At 42.6% G+C, this 14,453-nt stretch overlaps 1 protein-coding gene across 1 annotated transcript in view; it reads right to left on the reverse strand.

The window, feature by feature from the left end:
• Positions 1-3,857: 3,857 nt before the first annotated feature.
• Positions 3,858-14,453, reverse strand: part of BRSK2 (BR serine/threonine kinase 2) — a 317,924-nt gene continuing 307,328 nt past the window's right edge. Inside the window, exon 19 of the mRNA XM_009637298.2 lies at positions 3,858-4,033. Within this exon, the coding sequence (XP_009635593.1) occupies positions 3,858-4,033 (176 nt within the window). The remainder of the gene's footprint in view (positions 4,034-14,453) is intronic.

A 14,453-nucleotide genomic window follows, 5' to 3' on the forward strand; every position in this document is an offset into this window, starting at 1 on the left:
GGGCTTGGGGCCTGCCGCGGGCTTGGGGCCTGCCGCGGGCTTGGGGCCTGCCACAGCCACCCCAGCTGCGCAGGGAAGCACCCACGCGGGTCTCTGTTTCTCTTGGGCATGCACCAGCCAAACCTCCGAGCCCAGGCTCTCGGGGTAACCTGGAAGAAGTTACAAATCCAGCGTCAAGGTGAACACCCAAAAGCTGAGAGACGTGTGACGAGCCAGCAGCCGCACGACCCAACCGATCAACCAGCAAAAAAACCCCCAAACCCAACACAAGCCAGGGACGTACCTGATAAGCTTTTTCAAATGTATGTGACTGAGAGTGTTTCAGGCGGGGAGGGTGGCAAAATCCTTGCTATGCTAAATCTGGAAGCAATGTGAGAAGCTCAGGTTAGAGATGAGAATGATCACAAGCAGCAACAGTTTTTGGCACAGTGGTTTCCATCCAGATCGGGTCTAGGGGGTGCGGGATTGCTCTGTAATCGGGATTAACCTTTTTCACCACGTTACTGTGGAAAACGAGGCCTACGGGGCTGAGCACGCGGCGCGTCCGTGCTGCGAGGCTGGAGCACGCTGGGCACGGCGCTACAGACCCCAGCGCTGCGAGGAGACGACGTTAATTCCAGGGCCGGGAGGACGCTGCCTTCCGTGCCCGCCATCTTCAGCTCCTTTGGTGTGGAAAGCCGTGACATGGTACTTACTGGGGCTGGCAGCGGCGAGAAGACGTTCGTTTTCATGGACATAAACAGGACACTCAACAGCTAGTATCTTTACTGAATGAATTTATTGGTTTTTGAACTAAAGTTGCTCACAGTTATTTAACAAGGGATACATCAGATTTTTTTGTCCATTTTAAACCATTAAATAATGTCAGTTTGTGTCTGTATATGTGTGTGTGCGCGCGTGTGTGTCTTCAAAGTACAAAATAGGAAGGATAACAAGAGGTATTGCTTTCATTTATTCTTATATCTTGTGTAAGTAATCCCCTTCCTGCTTGTACCACATGGGTTTTGCTGATATAGGTATTTTTAAATTATTATTATTTTGTATTGAAATCCCAGCCTTTTGTAGAGGTACAATGTAACAGAAGCATCAAAATCTATACACAAGGGAAGAGAAAAGAGGGAAAAGAAGGACAGGGGTGATGGGAGGGGAGCTCGGAGGAGAAGTAGAGAGAGGGCGGAGGCAGGAAAGACAACGAAAGCAAAAGAGACTAATTTACAGCAATGTCATGCAATTAAAACTGCCCCCCTCTCCTGCACCCTTGCCTCCCCCCCTCCCCAACCATCACCCCCTGGTGTCTGACATGCACACAGCAATACGAGAGAGAAAAGCTTAAGAATAGGGAAAATAAATAAATAAATAAAACGAAAAAATAAAACAAATCCCTCCCATTTGGGGGAATGGGGAAACAGGGCAAAAGTCAAAGGTCTTTGCCCCAGTTGTGTCTTTAAAAATTCTTTTTAATCTTCAAACCTATGTACAAGTAAAACTGGTCCAAGAAGGGGAAAAATGATTAAAAAAAACAACAACGACAACAACAACAAAAAAGAACTCATCCAACATTATCATTAAAAAAAAAAAAATCTTGCGATACAACATACACCCATAGGAACCCAACGAGCAGCAATCGAAGGTCATAAAAGAGCTGAACACTAATGCTAAGCCTACATTCTTAAAATCTCAGTCAAGAAGTACTTCTCACTGTGTTTTGTCTTCCACGCATAAAACCACGGTTGTTTTGTTTGTTTAACCTTTGAGCTTGGGCCAGAATAAGTTACACTTGGTCACATAACTCTTGAGGAGGAGGAAAAAAGGCAGCGATTCTTCTTTCTCAAAGTCACAAGATGAACACTTATGGGGTTTCTGTGTCTTTTTTCCCCCTCCTCCCCCAAATAAATAAGAATCAATGTTGCCTCTACACAGTTATTAAACAGAAGATATATCTAACAGCTTATTTTTTAAATATATATATGTATATATAAATAACCAAGACCTAATAACTGAAACACAAAAAAAAAAAGGTCCCCATCCACCCAATCCCACCCTCCTCCCCTTCAAAAAAACAAAACGAAACAAAACAAAAACTTTATAAAAATATCTTGCAGTAATTTTTAAAGTTTACAGTAGCTTTGTGATTAAGTCTCCCATTGCCCTGACTCCACCTTGTCTTGCTCTGATGAACTAAGTGCCAGTGATTTGCACACACACACACAGAGGAAATAAAACCCAAGAAAAGCATCTTTTCTTCCTCCTCTTCATCTTCTTTTTTTTTTCTCTTTTTTTTCTTTTTTTTTTTTTTTTTTTTTAGAAAAAAAATCACCCAAGCCAACAAATGAAACTGGTAACGTAAAGAAATAATAATACTGATATCAATGCAGCACTAGCAACACAACAATTGCCTCTAAATGCAGGGTGTGGTGGAGGATCCAGCTGGTCGAAGAAGGTCCCAGCGCGGTGGCACAGTGGCAGGGAGTTGACAGGTGGGGAAGAAGGTGTCGAAGGAGGAGCAGCAGTAGCAGCAGCGGCAACTGTGCCTGGTGGCGGGAGAGACAGTCCTTGGCAGAGTCTTGTCCCTCTTCTTTGCTACCAGAAGTTGCCTTTTCCCTAAGTTTTAATGTTTTGTTTGTATGTGTTTATTCACTGAACCCCCTCTCCCTCCTAAGTTTACTCCTTTCCCCTTCCAGCAGGTCAAAAAGCAAAATGATACGGTATAAAAAAAAACCAATCGTTTTGTATATATATGTATGTATGTATGTATATTTATATAAAAATATACACACCTATATACATGTATATAGAAAAAAGGGGGCAAAAGAAAAGGAAAAGGTGGTGGGGAGAAAAAGAAGGTTAAGAAAAATCCCGTGATGAAGCTCCCCAATATTGTCTTGGTTCAATGCTTAGTTTTGAGTTGCTCCTGGCTGGTTTCTGATGAGAACGCGCTCTGGATTCATGAAACACTGCGCTCCCGCTATGCCCATCTCCTTCCCCGCACCCTCCCCCTCCGGGCTGAGTTCACCTGCGCGGACAGAAGTTGCCAAGGGTAAAGGTTTCACTCCAACAATTTGCAACCTCCTTTCAGCCCAGACTCTGCAATCCCATAACTGAGCAGATCTCTCTTGTGGAGCACCAAAAAAGAAAAAGAGAGGGGGGAAAAAAAAAGGCGTGCACTGGGGAGGTGTTTGGGGAGAAGTGGGGGAGAAACCCACTTCCTGAAGGGAGAGGGGAGGCTGGGAACCTCAAACAGGACTGGTCCTTGGACAGTCTACATCGGTTGCCTTCCGTCAACAAGTGTCCGCAGAGCACAGAAGGTGAAGCCGTGGCTGACATGTTAACTTTTCGGGATAATTCCTGGTAGCAGAGCGGAAACAAGTGGTGTCGTCAGAAACACAGAGAGAGCATGAACAGAACAAGAAACAAAACGAAAGAAAACAAAAAAGAATAATAATAATAATAAAAAACCCAAAAAATCAGGAAGGAGAAAAAAAGCAAAACATTCAAAAAAAGGGAGGAAAAAAAAACCAATCGAAAAAACCACAACCCAAGATCTGGTGAACTGGGTTTGTCATCTGTGCTACCTTTTCTTTTCTTTCTTTTCTTTTCATTCTTTCATTCGTTTGTTTTTGTGTTTGTTTCTGAGATATATATTATATATCATATATAAATATATATATGTATATATATACAGTCATTCCTTCATACAAAATTTGTCTATAGACAGTTTTGTACTGTTGTGGCAAGGTATATACATCCTTCTAGTTTAGAGGCTAGCTTGCTAAGGAATATTCTTTCATTCTTTCTTGCTTTTTTTGTTTTTGTTTTTTTGATTTTTTTCTAAGTTATTTAATTTTTTATGTGTTTATTTAAGGTTGGTCTTGTAGGCCGACTGATGAGACCATCTTTGCCTTGTCTTTGCCAGCAGGGTACTTATTGTCTCCTCTAGACCCATAGTCATTAGAACCGGAATCGCTCCGCTTGCTGTTTGCGCTATGCTTGGTTGGCGTGCCGGGGGGATGGCTCACCTGCCCGTTCTTCTCGTCTGAAAAAAGTTGTTTAATTACGTCAAAGAAGTTACTCAATGGGCTGCCTGGGTACACAAAACAGAGGAGACAAAAAAAGAAAGAAAGAAAGAAAGAAAAAAAAAAAAAAAACAAACAAATGAACAATGGGGTTTTTAACGAGAAGAACATGATGAGGAGATCCAGAGCCACGTGCGTGGGGGTGTGTGGGGGATGAAGACAATGAGCAGGAAGAGGAAGAGTGTTTAGGATGGGACACCTACAGAAATAAAGAGGCTGGGAGCATAAAGCACCTAGGGGGAAGGTCCTTGTTTTCTCCCGAGTGGGAGAGCACTGTTGTCTCACCTAGCAGGAGGACACCGTACCGTGTGGCTGAAATAGTTCAGTCTAGTACTTGGAGTCGCTTGGCCACTCCGCACTGAAACATCAGGGAATGTAATGCTGGATACAGGCAAACCCCATCTTACTGCTGCTGTTACAAACAGGGGCTATTTGTACGTGGTCACCAATTGATGCTTTCTTTGCTTTGCAGCCTGGCTAAGCTCTCTGGCTACACCAGGCATTAGGCTTTCTTTGCTCGCATTTTATTTCTTTCTGAGTATCTCCTTGCTTACTTTTCAGTCACTAAGCCCAAAGCCCCTGAGTGCTCCAAGGGAAACAGCATTTGAAAAAATGAGCTACAGTGGACACAAGTGGTTTGTGGCTTGTACTTGTGTAAGCTTCTAAGCACCCACAGATCCTTCTTACAACAGGTACCTGGACCTGTGCATTGTGGAAGCAGGCTGTTACGCATCTAACTATTTCTGGGACCTATCAGGGGCAAGAACTACTTCCTCATAGTCCTGAATTTATGTTCTCTCTACAACACAGCCTCCATGACACTGACATTCAATCCGGTGGAACGAGGAGACAGAGAGGAGTGTAGGATTGTGTGCTAGGTATCTCATTAGAGCAGGTTGCAGTATCAACGTGGGTTGGGCACTGTGCACAGGAATACAAGCTTTCGTGCCGTTTGGACCCCCAAGCAGGAGGGTTGTATGCTGTTAATATAGTCCTGTGTCAGAGGATGTGTGGAAGGCCGTACCTGAGGAAAGGCTCTGGGCTGCTACTGAGGGAAAGGGACCAGCTACTGCTGGAAAGGTAGTTGTCTTGGGGTGTTTCTAGTCCCTGTTAATTTTCTTGGATTGGTGGATTAATCCTGATCAGACATAGGAGTGGTCACACTAAATTCTCTGAACATGGGTATTGGAGGTGTTTTTTATCTAGCATACACCATGCAGGTGATACCTGTTTGTGATCATTAGAACCCCACGATGCTTTTCTCAATATTGGGACTGTTGGCTCCATTGTTCTAACAAATTCAATTAATTTATATCCCACCTAAGTAATTTTATTTACCGGCTCCCAGAAGGAACAAGTTCCTTGTTTCTGCCTTCCAATGCTGTGGTATGCTGTGAAGAGTGGAACTTTTCTTCCCCAAGATGGGAACATTCAGTTGGGAGGAAAGGAGTTTCTTCCTAGCAGAGATTGCCATTTATCCACAGCTGGTGGACACTGGTGGCTTGGTAACATTACATTTCCCTTTGCTTTCATTACAAACATAAGCAAACCAGTTACTCCAGCAGGCAAGTACTTTCTGTGCATGGTAACTTGTCTGAAGAGCTTGTTGGGTGCTTTCTTATTCTCTAATGGAAAATGCTAGACAGACATCAACTGCTCTTACACGAAGAAAGAGGAAATACATAGTATCTGTGCCCTGCAAAGTGGAATGTTACTCTTTTTTTTTTTTTCCTGCCCTGTGCTAACCAGGTAGTTGCTGCTTTCTTCTGCATGTTAACAGGCATTGAGAAAAATCAAATGGCTGGCAGATACAGTGAAGGATCTCAACCTTATTAATCTAATTCATGCCTTGTCTTCCTTTACCTGCTGCTTTGTGGTTAACTTACTGCTGGCCCTGGTTCTGTCTGTGCATTCAGTCACAGCAATGCCACAAGCAAATGGCTGTGAGTTTCTGGAAGGGCGTTATTCACCTGAAGCCTTAGAGATGGGCCCAAACAAACAGCCAGGCAAAGCACATATCTCAATTTCTGGCTAAGAAGAGAAGGACTATCAAACTCCCAGTCATTTTGGGATCAGACCTCCGTGAGCTCCACCTGCTTCCTTCCACATGCATGCAAATGCTTTGGAAGGGGGGGTATCTGTTCCACATCTATGATTTCTATTTCAGAGATTTCCCTAAGCCTCCCTAAATCTGTTTTAGGTTTGTGGGTGCATGATCTGCTCAGACTCATTTCTACTTCTTTTAGTTGGATACTCTTCTTCAATGAAAAGAAAGAAAAAAAAGAAAGCAAACACTCAGCCTTGAATGCAGGAATGTGGGCGGATCTGGTTCTTATGTGGCTTTGGACCCCTCATCTTCATAAGCAAATGGAGTCAGCAGAGAGAATGAAAAAGAGCACTGAAAAAAATGCTGGAGAGGGAAAGACTGCTAGGTTGGGAGAAAAGGGGAGGGGGATATCTCTAGTTATTCAGCTGAGCAGTTTATTCAACAAGCTTACAGGGAAAGAAGAGGGCAGAGTAAGCAGGGCTCTGCAGGAATCGGGGAAGTTTTTTGTTTTCACGTAGACAGGAACAGTAGACAAAAGTACAACTTTCAAGAATGGAGCAATAAAACATTTTTAAAAATATATTTATATATCTTGTATTTACTGAGTCCTGATACAGGATTTTTAATCGTCCTGTTAAAATATGCAGCCCCTGTTTCATCCACCCTTTCTCCTCCCCATGCCCTACTGGCTTTCAAGTGCCTGGAGATTTATTGCAGCAAAAGTATTTAACAGTCTGCTTTTCTTTGCCCTTATCACTACTGGATTCCTTACAATAAGCATTTTCAGGTAAAGTTTTAATGGGAGGTAAGAAATCCTTAGGGATGTTTAAAGAGAGCTACTGAAAAATAAAATAGGCCATTTCACTAACCCTTTCCTTCCTTTGCCTTTTGTGGTATCTGGACTTGTAATGAAATACTAGGTGGTAATGCTCTCCTATCCTGCAGTCAAGAAAGAACTGAACCTACACCAAGCTGCATTGATGTTGTCTGCCTGACAGCTTGTTAGCCCACTCTTGGGCTGGTCTAGATATTGGTCTTTGGATAGACGGAGTCTCCTCACATTTTTCTCTGGACATGGGTCAGCTAGGCTGGAAGCATGAAAGTGGTGCACGGTGTTGCTCCTCTTAGTTCTCAGTTCCTTTGGGGCTTACACATCCAGTAAAGTAAGACTTGAAAATGCAGACGATGATGGATTAGAAAAGCTTTTTCAGCAATCTTCCACTCCTAGCATTCAATGCAAAAAGTGTGATAGGCTCTTACACCTGCAAGTCTATCTGGGGGCCTCAAAAAGCCCACCTCTCATTTCAGAAAGTGAGATGACATCCCATTTCCTCTGGACAGGGATGAAGGTTTGGCTCACTGATTCTTCACTTCCCTAGTGTTTCATGTATCTGTAACTACGGTCTTCTTTCCCCTTGAGAGCAAATGTTCATCAACACAGAGCAGAGAAGGTGTGAAGGGTAGCAAGGGTGAGAAATCGTGAGAAGGATCAGAGGCAGGAGGGGAGGTTCAAAGCATTAGCTTTACATCTGTTAGGAGGAGATGGATATGTGCATTATTGAGTTAGGCCAAGGAGCTGTATGCTGCAAGATGGGAAAGGGGAATGCGTTTGAAAACAAGCACTGAAGCTTATGAAAGGGTCATGTATTGAAGGGATGCTAGAGGAATATATTTATGGAGAAGGCACTAGTTTGTGGCACCTGTGTGCAGCACTGCCACAGCCAAGTATCACGAAAGAAGTTAAAACTGTGAATGCATTTGAATACAGCAGGCACTAAAAGGAAGAAACAGGGCTGGAGATGGACACAAAAATGTAAAAGGAAGCTGGGCAGGTGGCTTCCATCAATCCTCACAGTCCTCAGTATTTCATCTGCTGTTCTTAGGAAGTCTTTTTGACATTGCCCTAGCCCCAGTGGTGTCACAGGTTTGAGTAGCAAAGTGGAAGTGGAACACCCAGGTAAGAGAGGAAAGAGAAAATGAGGTGATTCACTTCAAGCACCACAAATGACACCAGGAAAAGATGCACCTTGCAAAGACCCTGCTCTGACCTTGCAAAAACTCTGCCCTGATCTTGCAAAGACCCTCAGAGTCCTCCACGGAAAATAACAGGAGGTGGTGAACAAGCAGCTTCAGGACAAGACTGGAGGTTTCAGTCACCGATTAGAGCCTGCTGTTTTGTAACATTTTAAGACAGTCAGATAAGGACTTGGTCCTGTTTTCATTGAAGTGAATAGCAACATTCCCATTGATTTAATGGAAGCAAATCCTGAGGCACTTCCTTCTCCTGTGAAACCATCTCTCAAGTGTATGTGTATTTAATGCACTAATCCTTGTGGTGCTGAACGCAAAGTTGCACAAAACAAATATGCCATCTGTGGGATTATCCTCTGCCTTTCTGTATAGCCTGAGAAATTTTGAGCTTCTGCATTTTTAGCTTAGGCTTTTGGAGAAAGTGAATGGAAAAAGATAGGTCTCCATTGGAAACAGAGACACCCTTTGTCAGCCTGACTTCCCATATTCCTTCCCTTGTTGCTTTCACATACTTTCTGCCTGCCTTCTGCCTGCCTCTGCTACTGAGGTTTTCTTCCTATAGTCATTCCTCCCTTTTTAACCCCTTGTCTTCTTCATCCCTAGCTTGCTCTGTATTTTGACAGCAGCTGTGGTGGTTTCAGTGAATCCTGTAGTAAAAATCCAACTCCTTTCACATAAAGCATTGAAAAACTCTCTTGATGGGTGTTAATACATTCCCTTTCAAATCCATTTCGTGACTTTGGTGGTTCTAGCCTTCTTTGTTAAGACTAGGCAATTTTTGCCTGCTTGCTTGGTTTCTGTTGGCAGAGTCCCTTCTGCCTTCAAAAACAGAAGACTTAAAATATAGAACCCACTCCAAAAGTATATGCAGTGAAAGGGATGACAGAAAGATAAAAGTGGCCTATTCCTCTTGGTTTAGTTGTAATATCATGTAGGGGTCTTGCTCCAGACTAAAGAGCCCCTAGCCTAGGCATTGCACAAATACAAACCAGAGAGATGCCTCGGTGAGCTCACCGACTACTGAAGAAGGCTACAGGAAGAATTTTTTTTGCATTTAATGGTTGGATGTAGGAGGCCTCCCTCTAGACTGGAGAAGGGTGACAGAAAGGCCATTGCAATGTCTTGCTGGGGGCCATCACAGAGGACTTCCTCCTAGTCTATGGACCCATTCAAGGCCACTTGAAGTGAGATGAAGAAACTGCAGAAATCTCAGTACTGGTACTTCTCTAAAAATATAGGAAGTCAAGAAAGCATTTCAAGAGGCATAGATGTGTTTTTTACTGGGATATACAATTTGTTACAACAAATTGACCAGAAGAAGTTTTCCCATTCATTTCTTCCCCAGTTATGGGGAAACTCATGGGACAGTTGTTTTGATTTTATTTCAGTCTAGGACTAGAGAATAGAGACAGACAGTCCACAGGACAACTCCAGTTTCTTAGCAGGACACCTGAACTGCAATTAGGAAAGGTGACTTCCAAGGGTAAGAACAGAGCTTATTTTCCAGAATCCTTAGACTCTGCCAGTAAAAATGCCAGCTGAAAACAGTGTTTGCAGAAACAGACTGCTAGTGGGAACTACTCAGATTATCACAGACCATTAGCACAGGTGTCCGTGCTACCAGCAGAAGATGGGAACTTTCAATTGCTACACACCCAGGCAGATCTGAACAATCAACCTGACATTTAAATGCTTTATAACCCATCCTTGTTCTTACTCCCCTAAAGCATCCCGTCTCCTCTGCAGGAGGGTGGCCCAATTATTTGTGACTAGCCAGATGCACCCAGATGGCCATTCTGCCTCTATCTTGCACATTTTTTTTCTCTCTCTCTCATACACACACAGACAAGCTGAGATCCAGTTCAGCCTCTCCTGTCACAGACAATATAACTGAGACAGCTCTTGGGTAACGAGTTGGAGAATGGTGAACACAGGCAGCAAAGACCTAAATAGATGAGGCATATTTCCTCGCTGCTACCTTCTGCAGAGCTAAGGCATGAGTAATTAATTAGAAAACAAATGTGTCCATTACTGATGAATAGTTCTGGCCAATCCAGCACCACCACATAACATTCAAAAAAGGAGGCATGATGACGGAGAGGAGGGAATTATACCTTCATTTGGACAGCTGGTGGCACTGAAAGAGCAGGCAAGGATAGTGGTGGGGTGAAGAGATGCCAGATTCTGTTGTGGAATCAAGATGTTCTGGCAAATTGGCTGGTAAAGGACTCAGCCCAAGAATTCTTTGTATCTGCCTGTCCTTTTACAAAGATCTGCCTGCACAAGTGTGTGCTGAGAGGGGAAGCTGACGACCTACACTCGTAAAGCCACAGCAGATGATAGTATTGCTGCTACCCATTCTCTTAGAGACTTCTGCCACTTCATTCCAATTTTTTTTTGTCTATAAAAATGTCAGAAATGTATTGGCACTTAATAATATGGTTTTGTCCTTTCCTGCCAGATGGATGTTCAAATATGATCTTATGGGTTTTAAGTTCTCTGACCTGTTCCTAAGGAGAGAAATGATCTTTGTATGCCGGTGAAATGTTGCCTCCTCTTTTCCTCTGAATCAATCCCTTCAAAATATGATTTAATCTTCTGTGGAGGCCATCTCAAATTTAGCTTAGCACAACAAGCAAATATTCACATGGAGCATCCTGAAGCACTGCCTGCCATAAATAAAGTACTATCATCTTAATTGAGAGAGAGGTATCTGTGTTTTCTGTGTTAGATATTATTACAGAGAAAGATGAAAAGATCTTGTACTGGACAGTAAAAATCTAGCCACAGCTGTCAAAACAGGATCTGACATGTACCAAATAGTTCAATAGATCTGGATTAATCTTTAGTGCCAAGTTGCCATTTTTGTTGCTACCTTCTTCTACCGTGCAAAACCATGAGTCATGAACTGGAGAAGAAATGTCTCCCCAACACAACACTAGAATGAAGAGATATGACTACAGTGCCGGGGGAGTCAGCCATCCATTTGGACAGCAAAGGATTCTAGTAGAATGGGAAAAGATAACTGGGAAAACTGGCTTGAACACTTTGGAAAATCTGACTTATCTTACTTATTGTGATCCACCCATTATGAATGAATCTGTGATCATTCAGGTGGCTCTTTTTCCCTTTATCTCTCATTTGGGTCACAATTTAGACAGAAGAATCAGCCATGCTCAGGAAGCCCAGTAGACAGCACATTTTTCAGAAATGCTAATAAAAAAAATATTGTTCTGACAGTGTAACAGTGGTGAGAAGAGCCTTTCATCTGGGAGGGCAGCATATGGGTTTTTTCTGAAGGTTTCAGCATCAGTGTTTCTGCTACCAGTTATGACTTTATGAACGCAAATCACCAACCTCCTCTTCCATCGAACAGCTACTTTGTGAGAAGCAGGATTACTCTAATTAATGCCAATAGGGATCAGGGTCACTTCCAAGAGCACCAAATCCAGGTATTTGCTGCTGCTAGTAATACCACAGTCTCTAAATTAGCACTCACAAAGCTATATGCTGCAATTGCAACCCAAATATGATGTAACCAGCTTTAAACTACAAAATGTCTCCTAATTTCTCAAGTAGTTTGGGATCTTATTGACATGGGCTTGCATCTGTATGAATCAAAGTATGATTGCAAGGAGCTATGAAGAGAAGTGCAATTGCTCTGTGTGCACAGAGGATGATTGGCCATGGGGGACAAGGTCAGACAGCTCTGAAGAGGAAGCTATGTTAAGTCCTAAACACTGGAAGCAAGAGATTTGAGTGAGATACATTGGAAAGATATGAAAGGCAAGTGGATTTGCTATGCTTCTGCTTTGATCAGGTCATTTTGGTAACAGCCACACAAGGATCTGCAAAGCTTTTTGTTTAACTATGGTGCCAGGAATCAAGGTTTTGGCTTGTAAGTGGCAACACAGGATGTTTAAGAATAAACACGAGGTCTTCTGGCCAGCCTGTTGTCACAGAGTTATGGTCTAGGACTTTGCAGGAACATAGGTTTGTGCAGTGCCTAACATGATAACATGATTTGACTGGAGCTGCACTAGTTATATGTACTAACCTTTTCCTACTCTTATCATCACCCAGTTCCATGGAAGTGCCACTGGTGTAACTGAAGACTTTCCTGAGAGTCGTGAGGGATGGGAAGCAACAAGCAAAGATTGCCTTACTTGGAAATAAAATTCAGTCCCAGACAGCTACTGTGTGAAGACTGGAAAATTCACAGGCTTCCTGGTGTTCCTCAGAAGGTAAAGTCAAGAACAAGGCAGGCTTTTCAGAGCTTTCTGCCAGCAGCCAGCACTTTGGCAAAACATACTTCCTAAGGACTCCCAAAAACCTGGAGATGGCTGGGAAGCGGAGCTATCAAAGGCTATACATCAGCTTTACTACTGAGTCAACCACACAAAGGAATTCTTAGCTCACTATTTAAAGGACTTAAAATCATTAAAGTTTGTAAAGACAGACCCTTTTCCAAACAAGGACAAGTGAAATGGCACTGTGGACTTCTGTATGGTGTACATCAATGGCTCCAGATCCAACGTGCTCAATCTACAATGATAGTTGCTTTCTAATTCCCAGCTTTGTGGTGAAGCTGGAGGGCTTTCCAGTTTGTTATTATCTTGACTTTTTTTTTTTTAATATAAAGGCTCTGCAGAACCTATTAGAACCTCATTGTCAATTATACAACCTATTCTTCAGTGAGATAGACATAAATACCAGATTAGATGGTAGTAAATAGTTATCTCAATTCTGCTTCAAAAGAAACAGAATCCAGCTTGTACTTTTACAGCTGTGTTGATTTTGTAAGGTTTAACGGCAGCACATAAAGTGGTAAAGCTTATTTGTCACAAAACTGATTTGGCTCTGAATACACACAAGGAATAGATGAGCTAAGTTAGAAGGCAGTACTCCTCTAGGCAGCTTTCAGGTTACAGCTGCATTTTACATGAGAAGGTTTTAATTTTTACAAGGTAAATTTAATCTTATGAACAGATATGAAAGATTTCATGGAAACCAGTTTAGTCTTTCTGACAACAGAAATGCCCGTACCCCTGCTTAAATGGGTGGAACCATAAAATAAAATATTCCACCCCAACTTGCATTTCAACCTTATTATGAGCCAAATTATTTGCTTCTGTTGTGAAATATTAAGAGTTGGCAGCAGTTTTCTAGTGTGCATGGGTAGGGTTGATACAGCAGCTGTTACGTCATTTGGGTATTGGAAGCTCCTATGACATACCCTTGCTGTTCAACATTAACTTGTTTTTCAATGCCAATAGCTATATGCAAAATCACTTCTCAGATTGATGACCACTGCTAGCAGAAGATGAGATAACATTTAAAGGACTAAATAAATTTGCCTTGCTGTTAATTACAACATTCAATGGTTTATAGTGGGTGAAAAGATATTTCTTATTCCCGCCAGAGCTTTCACATGGCTGAGCCAGGCATAAAGGATTAGTTCTTCCTGCTCCAGTGTTAACTCTTTTGCAAAAATGACCCCCTGTGCTCACTTCAGAATATGGAACAATGATGAGGTCAAAAACCCACATAGTATAGTTTTTATTACATTATTTGTCGCTACTAGATGAAAGTTGTATCAACCTCACCGGGTGCTCCCTGTCCTCAAAGTTATAGAGGACAGTTTGCCAAGAATAGGCTAAATGCTGGCATCATTCCCTTTCGTTCCCCCGTCTAAATTGTGGGTGAGCGCTCCTGGACATGAAATAACTCTTCATTCATATAGGAGGGTGGAATTCAGCATGATGCAGTCACCACTGCTTATGTTGTGAGTGAGCACACCAACAGGAATATGATTGAAAGGAAGCGTTAAACCCCTATAAACCATCCTTTCTCTTCCCTGAATGTATAGATGTGGTCTGTCTGTGCTGTAGCTGCCACAAAATAGTCTCCCTGCTGGCCTTCACCTTGTCCTCTTTGTCCCTTGTTGGATTGATGCTGACACTGACAGCTGGAGGGCCCGCCTGAACTGGGAGTGCGCACTAATGCTCTCTGTCTAGAGAACGCAGAGTACTGGCTGGTTATCTGTATAGCTCAATTAACTTGCAAGCAATCAGTAGAATCAGCATTTCAGTATTTTCGTATGATGTGAATGCCAGATCCAGGCAAGAAACAAAGGCTTGATGGAGAAGAGGGATTTGCTGTCTGATGCCTTCAAGAAGAAGCTGGAGGCCTACCTACCACTTAAACGAATCTTCGCGAGGAGATCAGAAATAGTATTACCCAGAAAACTCAAATAGGAAATCAAATGAGCTCCTTTCAAAGCAAACGAAAAACTCCCACTT

The sequence above is a fragment of the Egretta garzetta genome, unplaced genomic scaffold (assembly GCF_000687185.1).
Source record: "Egretta garzetta isolate BGI_Z169 unplaced genomic scaffold, ASM68718v1 scaffold44, whole genome shotgun sequence".
NCBI classification, from domain to species: Eukaryota; Metazoa; Chordata; class Aves; order Pelecaniformes; family Ardeidae; genus Egretta; species Egretta garzetta.